Source organism: Falco biarmicus, chromosome 4 (genome assembly GCF_023638135.1).
Source record: "Falco biarmicus isolate bFalBia1 chromosome 4, bFalBia1.pri, whole genome shotgun sequence".
Classification (NCBI taxonomy): domain Eukaryota; kingdom Metazoa; phylum Chordata; class Aves; order Falconiformes; family Falconidae; genus Falco; species Falco biarmicus.
In genome coordinates this window covers 64,272,054-64,289,747 of record NC_079291.1, presented here as the reverse complement: position 1 = coordinate 64,289,747, position 17,694 = coordinate 64,272,054, and the positions used below count along the sequence as shown (strand labels likewise).

The 17,694-nt window shown below is 57.1% G+C and overlaps 2 protein-coding genes across 3 annotated transcripts; one reads left to right on the top strand and one right to left on the bottom strand.

Moving 5' to 3' along the window:
• Positions 1-355: 355 nt before the first annotated feature.
• On the bottom strand, positions 356-11,109 carry MAP2K2 (mitogen-activated protein kinase kinase 2). Of its 2 annotated transcripts, none has more exons than XM_056335538.1 (11): positions 10,960-11,109; positions 9,372-9,582; positions 7,772-7,918; positions 7,018-7,095; positions 6,542-6,593; positions 6,327-6,451; positions 4,867-5,080; positions 3,879-3,943; positions 2,942-3,003; positions 2,209-2,254; positions 356-801 (listed from the first exon to the last, which is right to left on the bottom strand). In XM_056335538.1, the coding sequence occupies exons 1-11, from the start codon at positions 11,043-11,045 to the stop codon at positions 691-693; spliced, it is 1,197 nt and encodes a 398-aa protein (XP_056191513.1). In that variant the 5' UTR covers positions 11,046-11,109; the 3' UTR covers positions 356-690. The 2 variants fall into 2 exon arrangements, 1 of the variants encoding a protein (XP_056191513.1); XR_008821351.1 differs by lacking the exon at positions 356-801 and adding an exon at positions 3,422-3,549.
• Positions 11,110-12,286: 1,177 nt separating this feature from the next.
• Positions 12,287-17,296, top strand: CREB3L3 (cAMP responsive element binding protein 3 like 3). The gene is given in 12 exon segments (XM_056336745.1): positions 12,287-12,433; positions 13,805-13,929; positions 14,101-14,190; positions 14,193-14,255; positions 14,257-14,359; positions 14,841-14,956; positions 15,274-15,405; positions 15,484-15,590; positions 15,763-15,831; positions 15,961-16,045; positions 16,398-16,494; positions 16,567-17,296. Coding segments are annotated over 11 exon segments (1,335 nt in total). The 5' UTR covers positions 12,287-12,433; positions 13,805-13,806; the 3' UTR covers positions 16,917-17,296.
• Positions 17,297-17,694: the final 398 nt, after the last annotated feature.

The window sequence follows — 17,694 nt, the reverse complement described above, 5'->3', positions numbered from 1 at the left end:
CCATGAGAGCAGGCTTTAAACCAACCGTTTAAAAAGAAAATAATGAAAATACAAATCTCTCCTCTCCTCCACCCACAGCCGGGCTGGGAGGGAGCTCACCTCTACACTCTTGTCCAGCTCAGCCACCAAGCACCCCGCAGACCTCCCGCCCGCACTGCGGGGTGCCCACCTCATCCCCAGCCACCCTGGCCAGGACAGTGACACTGTTTCGGGCCACCCTAAACAGGGCTTCTCCATTTCTGGCCCCACCGATTTCTCCGCCCTGGAGCCCACATGAAAACCAGGGAGGAGGTGAAGCATCAACCCCATCCCCTGCCACCGTCTCACACACACATGCAAGCATGCGTGCACACACACACACACGATTCTTTTCTTTTTTAACCCAAGTGAACATGTTTCAAAAAAAAAGAAAAAGAAAAAAATTTAACATAAGCAGCACCACATTTCCCAAGTGTCAGGAGCTCCAGAGCTGGAGCAGAGGCCTGGAACACCCCCACACCCAAAGACACCAACCCCGCTTTGGCTGGGGGTTGGCCAGCAAAGATGCTTCCGAGGGGACGGTGCTTTGCCGCTGGGATGCGAGGCGAGGGGGGGCCGGGGAGAAGGAAGGAGGGCAGTTCTGTCATTTAGTGAAGGAGAGGGAACTGTGACAGAGGCAGATGTACTGACACCAGGCAGTCGGCTCGGCCCTCACATGGCAGCGCGGGTGGGCGTGCTGGGCTGGTTCAACCGCAGTGTTCTGCACAGCCAACCGGCGAAATCCACCTCCTCCACTTCGGAGCGTTTGATGAAGGTGTGACTCTGCAAGCAAAGGGAACAGGCTTAGGAGCATTGCCGGCTGCTCCCCGGCTCCCAGACCCCAGCCCTAGGTCCACGCCATGGGTCAGATCCCGGAGAGGTGAGAACGTCCTGGTGCTACAGCTCAGACAGCAAAAGCAGATTTTTGAGAAAATATTTGTTCCTTGCAGGCCTGGGGCTGGGATTTTGACTGCTGCTGGCCACATAGTGGGCACGCAGGCGGGGCAGCAAGGAAGATTTAAAGGAGAGCAGAGCCTGCGTGGCCCTGAAACACTGCTCTGTCCAGGCAGGCAGAGCAAGGTGCCGCAGCTCCTGCACTTCCCGTGGTCCTCGCTTGCCCCTGGATGGCAAACCCTGCTCCCTGGGGGCAGGAGGTAACAGAGAAGCACAAGCAGGACAGAACAACCTTCACACAAGGGCACGGGGCCACCTCCTTTGCCAGGGCTACATGGGAGCACCCAGGGTGTACCCCAGAGTAGCTCAGGGGCTCAGCATGATGCCGAGGTCAACATGGTTAAACTGGGCTCATGGAATGGTTTGGGTTGGAAGGGACCTTAAAGATCACAGAGTCCCCACCCCTCTTCCACTAGACCAGGTTGCTCAGAGCCAAATCCAACCTGCCCTTGAACACTTCCAGGGATGGGGCATCCACAGCTGCTCTGGGCAGCCTGTGCCAGCACCTCACCACCCTCACAGTAAAGAATTTCTTCCTAGTATCTCATCTAAATCTCCCCTCTTCCAGTTTAAAACCATTACCCCATATCCTATCACTACACCCTCTGATAAAAAGCCCCTCTCCAGCTTTCCTGTAGGCCCCCTTCAAGTACTGGAAGCTGCTTATAAGGTCTTCCCAGAGCCAGCCTTCTCTTCTCCAGGCTGAAGACCCCAGTTCTCCCAGCCTGCCCTCACAGGTGTGGCGCCCCAGCCCTCGGACCATCTTTGTGGCTTGAGCAGGTCCATGGCTTCCTTATGCTGGAGACCCCAGAGCTGGACATGGTACTGCAAGGTGGGGGCTCCCCAAGCAGAGGAGGAGGATCCCCCCTCTCGCCCTGCTGGCCACACCACTTTTGAAGTGGCCCAGGCTACGGTCGGCTTTCTGGGCTGGGAGCGCACATGGCCAGCTCACGTCCAGCCCATATATTCCTGTCCATCTGCCCAGCTCAGGAGGCAGAGGTTTGTCCCAGGCACCTACACAGGACAGCTGTGTGGGTCCTGTCCGGGGCTAGATACCATCACTGCCTTTGAATCAAAGATGAGTCACTCCCTCTCCCGGGCTCTATTTGGCTCATCCTAAGCTCAGCATGGGAGTTTTCACCTTTTGAACAAGAGAGGCACAGAGGGATGGGGCAGCAGTTTGCAGATGTGGTGCCACCCCACTGCAGAAAGAAAATTGCTCTCCTCCCCACTTACCATCAGCATCTTCAGATCTGCCCGTTCTGCTGGATTTTTAATTAAGCTGAAATGAGAAGAACAAGAGAGCAAAACCAACACTGAGACATTCCTTGGGGGAAACCAGTTATCTGGCTAGAGAGGTCTCCAGCTTCACCAAAAGCCATGTGGTTCCCCAGCTGCTTTCCCCAGGAGCCTGGCAGTATGGAAACGGCTCAGAAAGCACCAGCTCCAACAGCCCAGCTCCTATGGAGAGCTGCAGGATCTGACTCTTTCTAGACCGTGTGGATGAAATGCATCCTGCAAGTGGAGAAAAGGACCTAATGCTTGGCGAGGATTAACAATTTTTGTAAATCTCCAATCTCTGGTTTAACGGGAGCTCTGGCAATATTTTCAGCTGTCCCTCCACCACATCAGAAGGTCTGGAAGTCGATGGCGTATGCCTGGTGCCTGCAAGGCTGTGGGGTGACTCACAGCCCCAGCAATCTGCTCCACCATCCCCCTGCCAGGCTCCTATTTAGAAGGTGCTGGGATACCACTAAGCACCACCACAAATAAACTGCTGTTATTTCAACCCTTCCCAAGGCAGGAGTTCCCAGCACAACGTGGGATCACACCGCAGCCAGGGAGAGATCACCTACAGAGCACGGAGAACATTGCGTTATGCTGAACGCTTTGGGTGGAGCAGCAGCCTGCAGAGCTGTCAGGGAGCACCTACAGGCCTCCACCTTCAGCCATAAGGTGAAATCCTTACCATTTATTTACAAACTCCTGGAAATCTTGCGTGAAAACTCCATTCGGCAGCTTGGGAGGTGGCTGCAGAGAAAAGGAAAAGGGTTTTCTGCATCACGACGCATTAATGGGCCAGGAGTGCCTTTAATGAGCTGCAGAAAAGCTGTGCTCTGCAGCTCTGCAGCTCCCCTCCTCCTCCAAGCTGCCCTTTGCAGCCAGCAGCCTGCTCCCTGCCATGTCTTGCCCTGGCAGCACGCGGCTGGGCTGGCAGCAAACTGCTGCCCCAGCACGACGTGCAGCTGGGGGGACCCCATGCTGAATCACTGCCAAAGCTGGGAAACCAGAATTGCAGCATCGCAATTCTGGATCCAACCTTGCAAATCCCAGCTCTGGCAATGCCTACGGCAGACAAAGCTGATCCAGGAATGATAACTGGGGGTCAAGTCCTAGCACCTTGAAAGGGGAAGCTGCTCTTTCCACTTGCTGGTGGGATGGACCCTACCTTGCAAGTCTGGTGGAACATTTCGGTCTGGGGTTTTAGCACCGGTCACCCTCATTCAAAGGGCTTCATCTGAGAAAACGTGCACGACCTCAGCGCCTGCGCAGAGGGAGCATTCATCCTTCGCTGATCTAGGAAGGAGCACGTTTGAAATGGCCGGTTGCAGGAGCGGATTATTACAGCCAAGACCTCCCCTCACTGCTTTCCTCTTTCAAGGGGATTACAAACTTCCCCCTGCAGAGCCTTAGTCCAAACCCAGAGATACTTTTGCAATACAAAGAGATGGGAAGAGGGAACAGAGGGAGAAGGAAAGGACATCAGTGCAGCTTGGGGGGGGCTCTTTATCAAAGAGCCCTTGTTCAAGCAAAGGTTTCAGAGCTCCCCCTGACTCAGCAGCGCAGACACAACACCGTGGCACCTCTGGGAAGCCCACCAGAGCAGACAGTAAAGAAACACCTACCTCATTAACTATATAATCCAGCAGTTCAAAGATGGCCATGGCAGGCCGGCTGTCCATCCCGTGGCCTGCATGGTTAAGATGACAAAAACAGTGGTAAGAGGCTGTTCAGGGACAGCGAAGGACTTCATTCTGCTTGAAAAGCAAGTGTGCTGTGGGACTTTTGCTGGGAGAGGCAGAGGCAACCCACTTGAACTGACTCGTGGTTAAAAGATAACGAAGAGAAAGCCAAAACACTTCTGAAATTCCAGATTTCTTTCACAGTGCCTATAGTCCAGATTTATTTCCCAGCTTGGAGCATTTGGAGAGTACCAGACCATCTGCTGTGGCAGGCTGGCAGCACTTCTAGAGCCTTCTGCTTCCAAGCAAATGGCTCAAGCAGAGCCTGCCTCCAACCCCTGTGCCAGTCTGGTACTTCTATGAGAGATCCCAGCAAAGCTGTTTCCAAAAAGCTGCCACTAGCTTGAAAGGAATCTGTCAGCAGCATGGGCAAAGCCTGAGGAGCAACAGAGGCTGTGATAGTGTCCCTCAAAGTATCTCCTCCACGGGGTCCGCATCCCAACAGCCTGCTCCATCCCCAGCATGGGGTGCTTTGCTGCGTGGCTTTGAGCCTTCTTGTGGGACACAGCAGGGTCTAAAGAAGCCCATGGCAGGTGGATCAGCTGAGCTCTTCAAAACCTTAACAGACCCTAGTTGGCACTCCAAACCTGCTCGTTCACAGCACTCTGGGAGCAATCTCCACCTCCCCATGCAAGACCAGGCTCCCACCTGCGCCTGTTAGGAATTACAAACCTCCACTGTAGAGCGGATTCTACCAGAGCATCAAAACAGCTCTGTCTGCTCTGCAGGGAGTGGTCCCCCTAGGAACACTCACCTCCCCGCCACAACCTCATCCAAAACGGCCTTTGGCGAACCCAGCCACACCGAACAAAACCCGACCCCTTTGCCCCCACGTCTCCGTGTTGTTTCCAATGCATACGACAGCCCCTACCACTGACGGGGCGTCCTGGGGGCCTGGCCCGCGGCGAGATGCTGTGAGACTCTCCCTCTGCCCCGTCCACCACAGGACGGCCAAATATTGCTTCCAGTTCCTTGGAGTCTGGCGGGGGGATTGGGTACCTTCCGATAGACAGCTCCACTAACGACAGACCCATGCTCCAGATGTCAGACTGGACCGAGTAGTGGGTGCCCTGCAACCGCTCAGGCTGGAAGGAAAGATCACAAAAACACACGCCGACACAAAATGTCAATACACAAAGTCATAAATATCATGCACTCAAATTAAATAGACAAGACGCTATATCCTGAGGGTCTCTCGATCTCAGCTCTCCACCCTTCTAGGGAAAAGACTGTCCCAAAGTGCCCATGTGCAAAGAGGATGCAAAAGAAAGATCATGTGCAAACGTAAAGCACTTGTACACATCTAATCAACAGCTACCATTGATTTACAACTGCTTATACTTAGGAGTCCAGAGTACACTGTAGGAATCTTTCTCTGCATGCTGCGATCGAACAAACTCTATTAACAAAAATAATTTTTTCCTGCCCATTCCTGTTAAAACCCAAGACAAATTTGAGAAGCAGAAAATCCACTCGAAGCTCTTACCATTGAAAGAAAAATAAAAAATAAATAAATCAATCCAAGTCATCCATACTGGCAGCTTTGAGTCAGCTGTGCAGGCCCAGTGGCTGAGTGCAAAGGAGATATTATTTTTAAATAGCCACTGTCTAACTATAACTGTACTTGAATAACCATTCCCAAAATATGAGAGCAGCTCAGATCTAAGCACACAAGTGTGGTTGGGTGGCTTCCCTAATAACCCACCGCTCGCTCCCAGCCACGACCGCACATGGTGCTGGCAGAAGACCCCCCACCCTTTGCGCTTCAGCCAGCAGGACCTGGGGGCTGGCTTTAGTTTCCCAGTAGCCTGTACCAAAACTCAGTTGCACTAAACTGTTTTTACCCCCATTTTGCCAGCAAATGCATGGGGTCAAGGCAGCAGAGGAGGTGCACGTACCAGCATCTGCATCCCCTTTGCGCTCAGGTTTTTGGACAGAGCTTTGCACACAGAAAAAGATGGTTTTGAACCTGCAAACACTCGCCATAATATGGAAGTATTTGTAGGATACAAAGCGTCTTTCCCTGCAAGTCTCTGCGCTCCCACATGCATCAGTGCTAGCTGGGCACAGGCTGGAGCCAACAGGATACTGACTCCTTGAGAGGATGCAGAGGCATCTGCTTCTCCGGCACAGAACAGTGCCTCAAAGCACTGGGCTCACCCCCAGCATGAGCCAGGAATGGGGCAGCCTGGATGAGGATGGAAACACAGAGCAAAACCATTAAGCAAATCAGACACTACACGCAGATTCTGTAAGAGCAGAGTTGAACCCAAACTGTAAAAACACAAAAACAAGCTCCAAAAAACCAGCCAAAAGTTGAAAGGAACTTACAGACATGTAGGACCGAGTTCCCACAAAAGAGTTTGCCATGGAGTCAATGAGTTGACCGCTGACCCCGAAATCACACAGCTTAATCTCTCCTCGAGAATTAACCAGGATGTTAGAAGGCTTCACATCTGACAACAGCAAGAGAAGAGTGTAAACACACCTAGGTAAAACACAGGGCTCTTGAACTGAGGCAGTTATTTTTAGGCTCCTCCTCTCACCTCTGTGCATGATTTGGTGCTTCTCTCTCAGATAGGCCAAACCCCTCAGAACCTAGAAGGAAACCAAAGACACGATGAGATCAGAGCTGAGACGGGAAGTGCTCTCCCTTCAGCAGGACACATTGCACAAACTCTGCATGCTACCACGTACTGTCCACGTGTTTCAGGGTTTGCAATTTATCACCAAGTCAATCACAGATCTTGGGTTAACCACCCGAGAAAGCTTCTCCTAAATCTACTCCAGGAGAACTCAACACCAGCCAGCACAACGCAAGGGGTCAGAGCTACGGAGAGCAGCTGGGGACATGCCTTCCCCACCCCCTCTCACACACACACACCACTGCCTCTTGCCCTAGCTCGGGATAGGAAAGCATGTATGGCAAAACAGAGCAAGCTTCCTAAAGCAACACAAGTATTGTTCCCAAACTGTGCCCAGCAAATCCTTTCTGGAAGCACAAAGAGCCACCATAACTCACCGCTATACTGACTTTCCCCAAGATCTCCTCAGGAATTCTTTTGGCTTCTTTCAACACTTGATCCAAAGAGCCCCCATCCTAAAATAAAAACACATGGAAATGACCAATGTGCCAATCCTCGGCAGGAAAACAGAGCAGCTGGCTGTATAGGCAAGCATGCCCAGGGAGGGCAAGTGGTATATAAGCAGCACATAGCATCGCAGCTCAGCTGTCTGCAACAACTCAGCATTGAGCACACTCCTTTTCCCAGGGAGAGGGGAAGAAAAAAACCAAAAGATATCTGGTGATGAGAGCTGAAGCTTCTTGCTGAAAACTATTTTAATGCTATCTTCTATCAGCTCTGCTGCTTGCTATTAGTTCTGAGCTTCCTTTCCATCAGTGGTAAATGCAAAGATGATCCTGTCAGCACCAATCCAAAGGAGCCACAACACTATTCTCTGCCACAGAGAACAGAAAACACACACAGTGCTTCACAGCAAGCTCTGTAAAGCGGTGGGTTTACAACATTTCCATTTGGCCAACCCCCAAACCTCTGCTTCTGCTTTCCAAAAAGTCAATCTCTCTGTCATTTCAAAGCCTAAGCAAGAGCATGCAGCTCTTACCAGGAGCACAGAAGTCCTGCTGCAGCCACAGCAAGGAGCCATCACAGCTGCTGGCACCCTAACCCATTCCACCTGCGATTTCAAGTCTCAGGGAGATGCAATTCAGAACAGTCCAGGCAGCAGCAGTTTCCAGAGGAGGAACGGGGACTCACCATGTGCTCCATGCAGATGGAAATCTCTCCGTCGCTGTAGAAAGCTCCATAGAAACCCACGATATATGGGGAATTGCACTCATGCAGCACCTGCAGCTCTCGGATAATCTGATTTCTGATAGCCGGTTTGATTTCTAAATGAATCAGCTGCGAAGAAAAAAAATAAATATTCAAGGTGTAATACATGGGGGGAAAAAATTCAAAAACCAGAAAACAAACTTACAGGAACCACATGAGCAAATCCTGAGTGCTGGAAAGAAACAGTGTCTTCAAGGGAAGCCCTGCTTTGGTGTAGGCTTTACCATTTGCAGACTAACATTAAGGATAAAGGGAGAGGCAGAGCCCCGTGCAGCCTGTCGGCGACTGAAGCAACCGCTGGCCACATAACACACAGAGATTGCACAGGAAACAGAGCAGAAAGACAAGTCAGAAGTTTGATGCAGAACTGACTCAGCAGACGGGAACATTTTCACAAGTTCTGTAGGTGTTGTAAGAAGAGGTGTTCTGATATCAAGGAAACCACAGAACGTAAAAAAACCCATGAAGATCATGCACGTGAAAGAGCAGTTGCTTTTTTCCTTGGGCTCCTGGTAGAGTCAGTTAGGGTAGCTGTGGGTAGGGAAGGCAGAGGCTAGAAAATACAATGGCAAGCCAGAAAAAAAAGAGCCAGTTACCATAAGCTCTAGGACACCCAACCCCAGGGACATCTGTCCTTCCCACAGACCCACGAAGGCCAGTCTCTGCAGGAAGGACAGCAGCACTGTAACTTGCCTTCGCTTCAGTTTCTGGACTCCCAACAACCTCAAAACCACCCAGTGACATCCAACACTCCCAAATCAAACACCCTGGAAGATTCTGAGAGCTCAGCTCTGAGCGAAGCCACCTAGAGAAGCAGATTTGCTCATGGAGACCCGCTAAACCATCCCAACAGCAGGTGAGACCAGAGACTTTCAAGGAAGCCGCCCTACGGATAAGTGGTTGCACTGGTTTTGCCGAGCACTGCCTTTTCTAATAGGCAGATGAAGTATCGCCTAGTTTTCCACTACAGGGCACCACTGTTGAAGATGTCACCCATAAATCCATGTCTGAGAGGAACCACTGTCACAGCTGCTTGGAATTACATTGGGGATCTGTTAAGTGGGCAGGGAGGGGCGAGGAATGGTGTGTGTGCCAAACCCATCCCTCCACCTGCCATTTCCAGTCCTCATTAACCATGACCTAGGATCCTCAAGAGATCTGCTTCCTACTGCTTCTATCCAGTTTAGCAGAGTTCATTAAAACCAGCTTCGCTGGAAAAAAAGAATAAACTTGTGTTTTCACACAAGGCACTCCAAACCCCATCGACCTGTTGCAGAGAACGTGGCCTCTCCCAGGGGAGGACTTGGAGGCAGGCAGGGCAGCTCAGAGACGAGGCAGGAGAGGCTCCACATAAAACCGAGCTGGGGGCAGCTGGGACCACAGTGCCAACCCAGGCGAGGCAGTTAGGGCACAGACAGGTCACTGCAGAGAGATCCCAACCACAGCCAGCTCTTCCAGAGCCACGGGGAGTGCCGGACGCTCTCCAGCACGACACCACAGCCCACTCCTGCTCCCCTGTTACCTTCCGTGCCATAATGAGCCCTGAGGGTTTGTGCTGCACTTTGGTGACCACACCGCCATTGCCAGCCCCCAATTCAGAGATCCTCTCAAAGTCATCGTCCTTCAGCTCGCCCACTTTGGCTTTTTGTGTGAGGAAAGCTTCCAGACGCTTCTTCTGCTGCTCATCCAGCTCCAGTTCCTCAAGCTTCTTCTGAAGGTCCACCAGGTTTGCCCTGGAGAGGGGAGGAGGAGATAGGAGGGATGATCAGGAGACTGTGAGGGCAGTGCCAGCAAAAGAGGGGTTAGGTTTTTTTAGGGAAGTGGAGGGAAACAACTGAAACCCATAGTGCGACACATACGCAGCCCCTGATATGGCAGCAAGATTAAAGCAAAGCTCTGGAGATAGGCAGGGCTCAGCTCTGGTGCTGACAGGGTCACCTGGACAGTGAAGCCCATGGTGCAATATCTGCCCAAACACACACATCTCCTCTGGAGAGGAGCTTCAGTGCAGTCAGCTGTTTAGGAAAGCCAAGGAGTAGGGAAAATCCTTCAACCCTTAAAGAGGCAGCACAGCTCAGCCCAGAGAGAACCACAGCACCAGCAAACTCTCCCTCTCCTGACACGAGAAGCCACTCTTAGGTTTTGCTGCGAAACATGAGAAGGGCTTTCCACGCGTCCAGCAACCCCCTGGCTCCGTAACACCCCTCCCCACCACCCCCCAAACCCACCGCTCCCGAGCACAAAGGGGTGCCTGTGCTCCCCCAGCACCTGCTGCTGAGCCTCCATCACCCGCGCAAGCTCCAGCTGCTCTCGCCCATTTGCTGCCCACCCCCCTCAGCCTCTACCACCCACACCTAGGGCGATGCTTCGGCAGGGTCTCACCCCAGCCCTCCCACCCAGAACCCCTATGTGATGCTCAGCCTCCTCCTAGCACTGCCACCCCTCGCCCCACGCCACCCCTCGCCCCACACGTCCTGCTGGCCAAGCTCTGGTCACTGCCCCAAATCCTGACCCCCAAGCCCAGGGCCCCATCCCAGCTCCAAACTGTGCACCCAGGCCTGCTCCCCAAAGCCCCCGGCTGTCCCCAGACGCTCCCCCAGCTGCCTCCACCTTCCCCAGCACGCCTGGGTGTCAGACCCAGCCCCAGCCCCTCTCACCCCCAGTCTGCCCCTCCAGCTCCAGCTCCCTGGCCCCTTCCACACCCCAGATACCCTCAGGCTGGGCCCATCCAGCTCTGGTCTGTCTCACCTCCCCCAGGCCTGTCCTGGCCCTCCAGGCCCCATACCCACCACGTCCCGGCCCCCCAGCGACCCTGCCCGCCATGTCCCGGCCGCCCAGGGTCCCCCAGGTCCCATACCCACCATGTCCCGGCACCCCAGCGACCCTGCCCGCCATGTCCCGGCCCCCCAGGCCCCATACCCGCCACGTCTCGGCCCCCCAAGGCCTCCCAACCCCCCCCGGGCCCCACACCCACCCTGCCCCGGCCCCCCCAGTCTCCCCACGCTCCAGGCCCGGCCTGGCCCGGCCCCCCAGGCCGGTGCCCCGCGCCAAGGCCCAGCCCACCGCCGGCCACGGCGCAGGCCGGGCGGGCCCCGCCACCACTCACTCACTCGGCGGAGCCGTCGGGGCTCGGCCCCTCGGCAGCGCTGGGGGCGATGTTGAGGGCCGGCAGCGCCGGCTTCCTCTTGGCCAGCATGGCCGGGCCGGGCCGCGCCTGCGGGGCCTAGCGGGGGCGCGGCCGCGCGGCGCGGGGGCGCGCGGGGGCGGGGCGCGCGGCGGGGGCGCGCGGGGGCGGGGCGCGGGTGGGGCCGCCGGGTCTCGCGAGAGTTCGCTGAGGGGAAGAGGGAGGAGGAGGTGGGCGGCCATGGCTGAGGGGACAAGCCTAAGCTGGGGGGGGGGAGGGGCGCACCGCATAGCCCCTGGTTGTGCTGGGGGAGCGAGCGCTAGTGGCCTTGCCTGTAATTAGCAACTTAGTAATTAGCAACTTAGTAATTAGCAAGCGTTCCCCCACTCTGCCCCTGCCCGTGTAGCCCAGCCGCTGCCCCCTGCCTGGCCCAGGCGGCAGGCCCAGGCGGCAGGGCCAGGCGATGCTGGAGGTCCCTAATGAAGCCGGGCAATGAGCAGCCGCGGGGGAACTGTGGCGCTGGGCGGGCAGGTGCCCTTTGCTCAGTTCCAGGGGGTCCCATCTCTGCCGCAGGGCCATAAAGTAGGGAGCGGCCCGCCAGCACGGGCAGCCGCCGCCAGTGCTGCCACCCGGTCAGAGGGCGTCGAGCAGTAGATAACGGGACGTGGCCTCGTCCCCGTGCCACACCTGGGTCACACACTCCCTTACTCACCCAGCCCCTCCCTGCGTGGAGGGGATCTGGGGGGATCCCAGGGGATCTGGTGGGGAGGGGCTCACCTGGAGGGTGGTGCGTGTTGGGCTGACACCCACATCGCGGGGTGATAGGGAGGGATGGACATAGCTGCCAAAGGGCTGTAGTGTGTTCGGCCCCCCCAACAGCCACAGGGGAAAATGAGCATGGAGGGGTCCAGGCAGCCTGCCAGCAGGCAGCAGAACCCAGGCATCCGGGCCAGCCCTGGCTGCAGGGAGCAGATGGGACCAAGGTTTGTTATGGAGGAAGCCGTAAGTGGTAGAGTCCAAGTCAATGTCTTCCCCGGATGTTGTTCTCAACACCTATAAAATGTGATTAACGCCCCTATGCTTGTCTGAAAAAAAGGGAAATTGTCCCCAAAAATGGGTGAAAGTTCACGGGCAATCACAGCACTCGGACTTCGCTCACCAGCCTTAGGCCCCTCCTGCCCTGTTTGGTGGAGGAGGACAAAAACATTTGGCTAATGAGTTACGGAGCACAGCAGGTCCATCCCCAGGGCGGCCCTGCCATCGTTCACCGCCATCCCCAATCAGGGATGGGAGATTTTGCAATCCAGGATGTTATTTCTGTGCAGTTGGAGTTTAAACTTTGCCACTTGGGTCAGGGCACCACGGAAGGAGGTGGCTGGGCTCGGTGTCCACCCCGCTCCCCTGTGTGCTGAGGGGATTGAGAAGACAGGACAGCTCCAAGGGAGCGGGATCTCACACAGGTATGTCCTGGCTGCTGGTGTTCAATAGGGTCCCTCTACCTGAGGGTCCCCCGGGGCCATCAGGGCTCACTGGAAGGACTGGGGGTGAAGGACAGGGTGCAATAAAGCTCCTTGCCTGGATTGGACAGCCAAACACCACGGTAATGACAACGATCCCCAAACTAGGCTTGAAGGACACTTGACTCAGTGTTTAATAGGTTGGGAAAGGCAGTTGGGTGATGAGTTGGATGGCTGGGTGGAGTGGGGTGGGTAGTTGGGTGGTGAGTTGAGTGGTGGGATGGGTAGTTGGGTGGCAGGTTGGTTAATCAATTGATCAGAGAATTGACTGGTCATTCAGTTGGTCAGTGGGTTGGTTATTTGGTCAGGCAACCACCTGGTCAGTTGGCCAACAGATTTACCATTTGGTCTGTTTCTTGATAGGTTTGTTAATTTGGCTGGTCAACCAGTTGGTCAGTCGGTCAACTGGTTGGTCAGTTGGTTGGTTTTTTGGGTTGTGAGTCAGCTGATTGGCCAGTTGGGCAACTGGTCAGTGGGCCTGTTGGTTTGCTCTGAGTCTGGGGTCTCAAGCAGTGCCTGGGGTGGCAGTGGCAGAGCAGGGCTAAGTCCCCTCCTCGGGCCGGCTGGTGGCAGCAGTCTCCTCCCTTTCCACTTGCTACCCAAAATGATTAACCTGCTCTTCCCAAGGGATCACACACATGGGACAGGGCTGGACAGGGGACCTGACCCAGCCCTCAGGTCTGGATGCTCATCTTGCTCCTGCACTTGGGGGGCATGGTGGGGCTGGGCCAGCCGGGTGCCTGCAGGGACCCCCAGCTGTGCAGTTCTCTTGGCGGGGGGGGGGGGGGGAAATAGAGGATTTGGGAGCTACAGCTGCTGGAAGGAGCCGGGGGGGAGTCCACTGCTGTGCCCCTGAGCCCCCACATGCCTATGCTCTTCCTCCCACACATGTACATGTAGGGCTTTGCCATATATGCCCATATGTGCTCACATACAGGTGCTGGCACATGTGTGTGCATGTGTTCACATACCCATGTCTGCGTCAGCACACACATGCACATTGCATGGCCATGTGGTTGTGCAGACACAGAGCTCTGCACTCACGTGTGCCAGCACAGCTGTATGCACATGCAGCTGTGCACACATCCACATGGTCACATGCACAGTCACACATGCGCACACATGTAGATATACCTCCCCATGGTCCCACACACATGTGCCCATGCCCAGACATGCTCCCTGCTCCCTCTCACCAGCCCCATGCCTGCCCCATGATTTGGGGTGTCCCTGGAGCTGTGCAGCTTGGAGGGGAGGGGGAGGTGTTGGGGCAGTCAATGGGCACTGGGATAGGGACCTGACCCTGCCGCCTTGCAGCCATGGCCTCTGGCGTGGGCAGCCTCGACAGTCTCGACCTGCTGGACCTCCTCTTTGACCGCCAGGATGGGATTCTCCGTGGTGTGGAGCTGGGGACGCCACCGGGTGCCTGGCACAAGGATGGGGTGAGTCCCACGGGCTGGGGGGTCCATCCCCACCTCAGCCCTGGGTCTGGCAGGAGAACCCCATTGCCATGCCTTACCCGGGAGCTGGGAGTGCCCTGCAGTGCAGGAAGCTCCTGTGGGCACCCCAGGGTGACAGGCATCCCAGGGTGACAGGCACTCGTGTCCCCACAGCATGCCCAGGACAGCGAGGACTTCCTCAGCTCTATCCTGGGCTCCGGGGACTCAGTGTCGGACTCACCCAGCTGGTCCCCCGGCTGCCAGTGACAGCGGGGGTCTCTGAGGACCCCCCCTCTGACCAGCTCGACAGCCCCCCCAGGTGCTGTGATGGGGGGTCCCAGCGAGGTCCTGTACCCTTACGCCGGCCCCTGTCGGGGTCTGCCCCTCCCGGGGGGGACTGGGGTCCTGCACCCCGAGGTCTCCATCGACCTGGGTGAGCCATGGGGGAGAGACTGGGCAAAGGACCAGGCTGGGGACACTGGAGGGACTGGGGACACCAGGGAGCTGAGGGGGGATGGCAAAGCTGGGGTCTCTCAGGGATAGTGAAGAAATTAGGGGAGCTGGGGGTGCTGGAGGGAACTGGGCAGACGGGGGACAACTGGGAGGACTGGGGAGGAGCTGTGGGGAGTGGGGAGAGCTCGGGAACTGGGGTGAACTGGTCAGGCTGGTGTTGGAGGGGGAGACTGGATGGTGAGGGAGGTTTGGGGGGAACTGGGGATGCTGAGGTGGCCTGGGCAGTGCAGGGTGTTCGGCGGCTGGGGCAGAGCCAGAGAGACAGCCTGGGGGGACAGAGCCAGGGGCCACTGGACTGGTAAGTGGCATCAAGTCACCATAGCTCTGGGGCCATGGCAGGGGTGAGTCTCCTGCAGCGGGGACACAGGACTGCTGACAGCCTCTGTTCTCCCCTCACCCAGACATGTGGCATCCCGGCTTCTTCCTGGAGGAGAGCCAGGACCTGCCCACGGTCTCCCCACCAGCATCCTGCACCCTCACCGTGAAGGACCTGCTGCTCTCGGGCAGCTCTGATGCCGTGAGTCCCAGCCCCTGTGTCCCCATCCTTCCTTGTCCCCAGCCTTGTCCCTTCCTGGACCACGATCCCATCCCCATTCCTGTCCCCATCACTCCCCATCCCCATTCCCATCCCCATCCCACCCCATCCCCATTCCTGTCCTCCTTCCTCCCTATCCCCACACTTGACCCCTTTTCCACACCACGGTCCCATCCCCGGCCCTTTCTGAACCACGATCCGATCCTCATCCCTGCCCTGTTGTCCCTGCCATGGTCCCTGGGGTCAGGCACGGGGGTGACCCCACCACCCAGGGCTGTCACCCAGCTGTGGCCCCCCAGCAGCCACAGGTGCCCACCTCCCTGCTGCGGCAGAGCCAGGGGCAGTTCCAGGAGCTGGTGCTGACTGAGGACGAGAAGAAGCTGCTGGCGAAGGAGGGGGTGTCCCTGCCCACACAGCTGCCCCTCACCAAGGTGGGTCCCACCATGCCTGGGAAGGGCACTGAGTGAGGGGGCCCAGCACTGTGGCCCTGACTCCCCTGTCTCCCCCAGTACGAGGAGCGGGTGCTGAAGAAGATCCGGCGGAAGATCCGGAACAAGCAATCGGCTCAGGAGAGCCGCAAGAAGAAGAAGGAATATATTGATGGGCTGGAGAGCCGGTATGGACCCCAAACCCCTGCTCCAGGCATAGCTGGCCACCAACCCTTGGGGCTGGCACTCCCCCTGCCCCAGGTGCCCGGGGACACCTGGCTGGCCAATGATGGGCACACTGCCCCTTGTCAGCCCCCACAGCTGTCCCCCCTGACCTCGTTCCCTCCCCCTGTCCCTCAGGATGTCGGCGTGCACGGCCCAGAACCAGGAGCTGCAGAGGAAAGTCCTGCACCTAGAGAAGCAGAACTCGTAGGTGTCCCCAGGGCAGGAGAGGGACAGGCTGGGGTAGGATGGAACTGGGACTCACTCGCCCCCCAGCCAAACCTGCTGGGGGGCCAGAGGGGCTCGGAGGTGCTAATGGGCTCTCCCTGTCCCCAGGTCCCTCCTAGAGCAGCTGAAGAAGCTCCAGGCCCTTGTGGTACAGTCAAGCAACAAGGCAGCGCAGACGGGAACCTGCATCGCGGTGTGTGGAACCCCCAAACCCCCCTGGCCTCCTTGCTTCGAGGGAGGGGCGCTCAGACACGTGGAGCTGTGCTGGCAGGGCTGGATGGTGGGACAGATAACGCAGAGGGATAGATGCTCCAGGGTTGGATGGGTGGAAGAAGGGATGGAGGCACGTGAGGGCGGACGGATGGATGGATGAAGGGATGGATGGATGAAGGGATGGATGGTGCCACGCTGGCAGGGGCCCATGCACCGGGAGGGACAGAGGGATGCAGTCTTGGTTCTGCCACCAGCCCCCTCCCTGGCAGCTGTGTCCCAGAACCTGGTCCCCCTCCAGCACTGCGCGTGGTGACATCCCCCTCTGCCCCCAGGTCCTGCTGCTGTCTTTCACACTCATCGTCTTCCCCTCCATCAGCCCCTTTGCCCCTGGCAAGGCAGAAGCAGATGGCGACTTCAGACCCGTGCGAGGTGAGGGCTGCGCTGGGGTTGCACCAGGAGCTCGGGGCACCAGAGCAGGCCCTGACCCTCCTTCGCACTCAGTTTTCTCCAGGTCCCTGCACAATGCGGCTGCCTCCCGCGTGGCTTACTCACAGCCCCAAGCTGGGGACGAGAAGCTCCCAGAGCCACTTTGGCCAGAGCACCTGGGTGACGCCCCCGAGACCCTGCACGAAGCTTTCGGTGGCCGCACATTCACCCCACGCCTGGACAAAGCCCCCCCCCATAACAGCACGCAGCCACTCACCTCTGAGGGGCTGAGCCACGGGGCCGAGGATCCAGCGAATGCTGTGCTGGGGGATGACACCGTACCGCACCACGGCCTGGCATCGCTGGCTTGGACCGAGGCCGGCCACAGCAGGCCTGCGGTGCTGGAGCCGGCTGAGGAGCTCTAAGCAGCACCCAGGGACCACGGGGGATGCAATGGGGGTGGCTCAGCACCTCATCCCCTATGGAATGAGCCCTCGGGGTGACCCCTCTAGGATCTGCCTCCAGGCACGGGCAGATGCTGGACCCACTTGGCTTTACTTGTATCTGTGAACTGGGAAGATGAGACCGGTTCCCACTGGCCTGACTGGGAGGGAAGGGGCTGCTCCTGCCCCTCAGGTGCAGCAGAAGTTGTGGAAGGGACACGGGGTCGCTCAGGATGGGGACGAGGGAACTGGAGGGGCCCTGGGCTGGATGGCTATTGATGTTGCAACTGGTTGGTTTTGGTTTTGGTTTGTTTTTTTAAGTTTTATTTTCATCTCTAAATACAAGGTATTTTGGACAAAAATCCACCTGCTTTAATACGGGGTGATCCACAAGGTTTCAAGGACCTTTGGGCCAGGGATCCTGAGGCAACAGGGTCCAATAGAGCTGGGAGAGGTGGCCAGACCTAGCCTAGGGCTGCCCTGGGAGCAGCGGGCACAGCAGGAGGCAGAGGGAAGGGCAGCAGGACCAGGGCACCTTCCCACAGCTCCCAGCCCTGCACCGGGCCAGGATTTGGCCAGCACCAGTCCCCTTCCCTTCCCCGACCCAGCGACATCCCCGCAGATCACCAGCACGCAGGACGCAGGACTGGCTCTGCGGGCAGATCTCAGCCAGGAGATCGCAGCAGCTCCTTCCGACCACTGCCTGGCCCCAGCTTCATTTGAGATGGCATCAGCTGCCCCAACGATCCCCGCTGTCACT

Coding starts and splice junctions, on each gene's coding strand:
- MAP2K2 (XM_056335538.1), bottom strand. CDS start 11,045: ATGCTGGCCAAGAGGAAGCCGGCGCTGCCGGCCCTCAACATCGCCCCC. Junction 5,081..6,326: donor GAACTCGGTCCTACATGTCT/GTAAGTTCCTTT, acceptor CTTTCCTTCCAG/CCTGAGCGGTTGCAGGGCAC. Junction 2,255..2,941: donor CAGGAGTTTGTAAATAAATG/GTAAGGATTTCA, acceptor TTCTCATTTCAG/CTTAATTAAAAATCCAGCAG.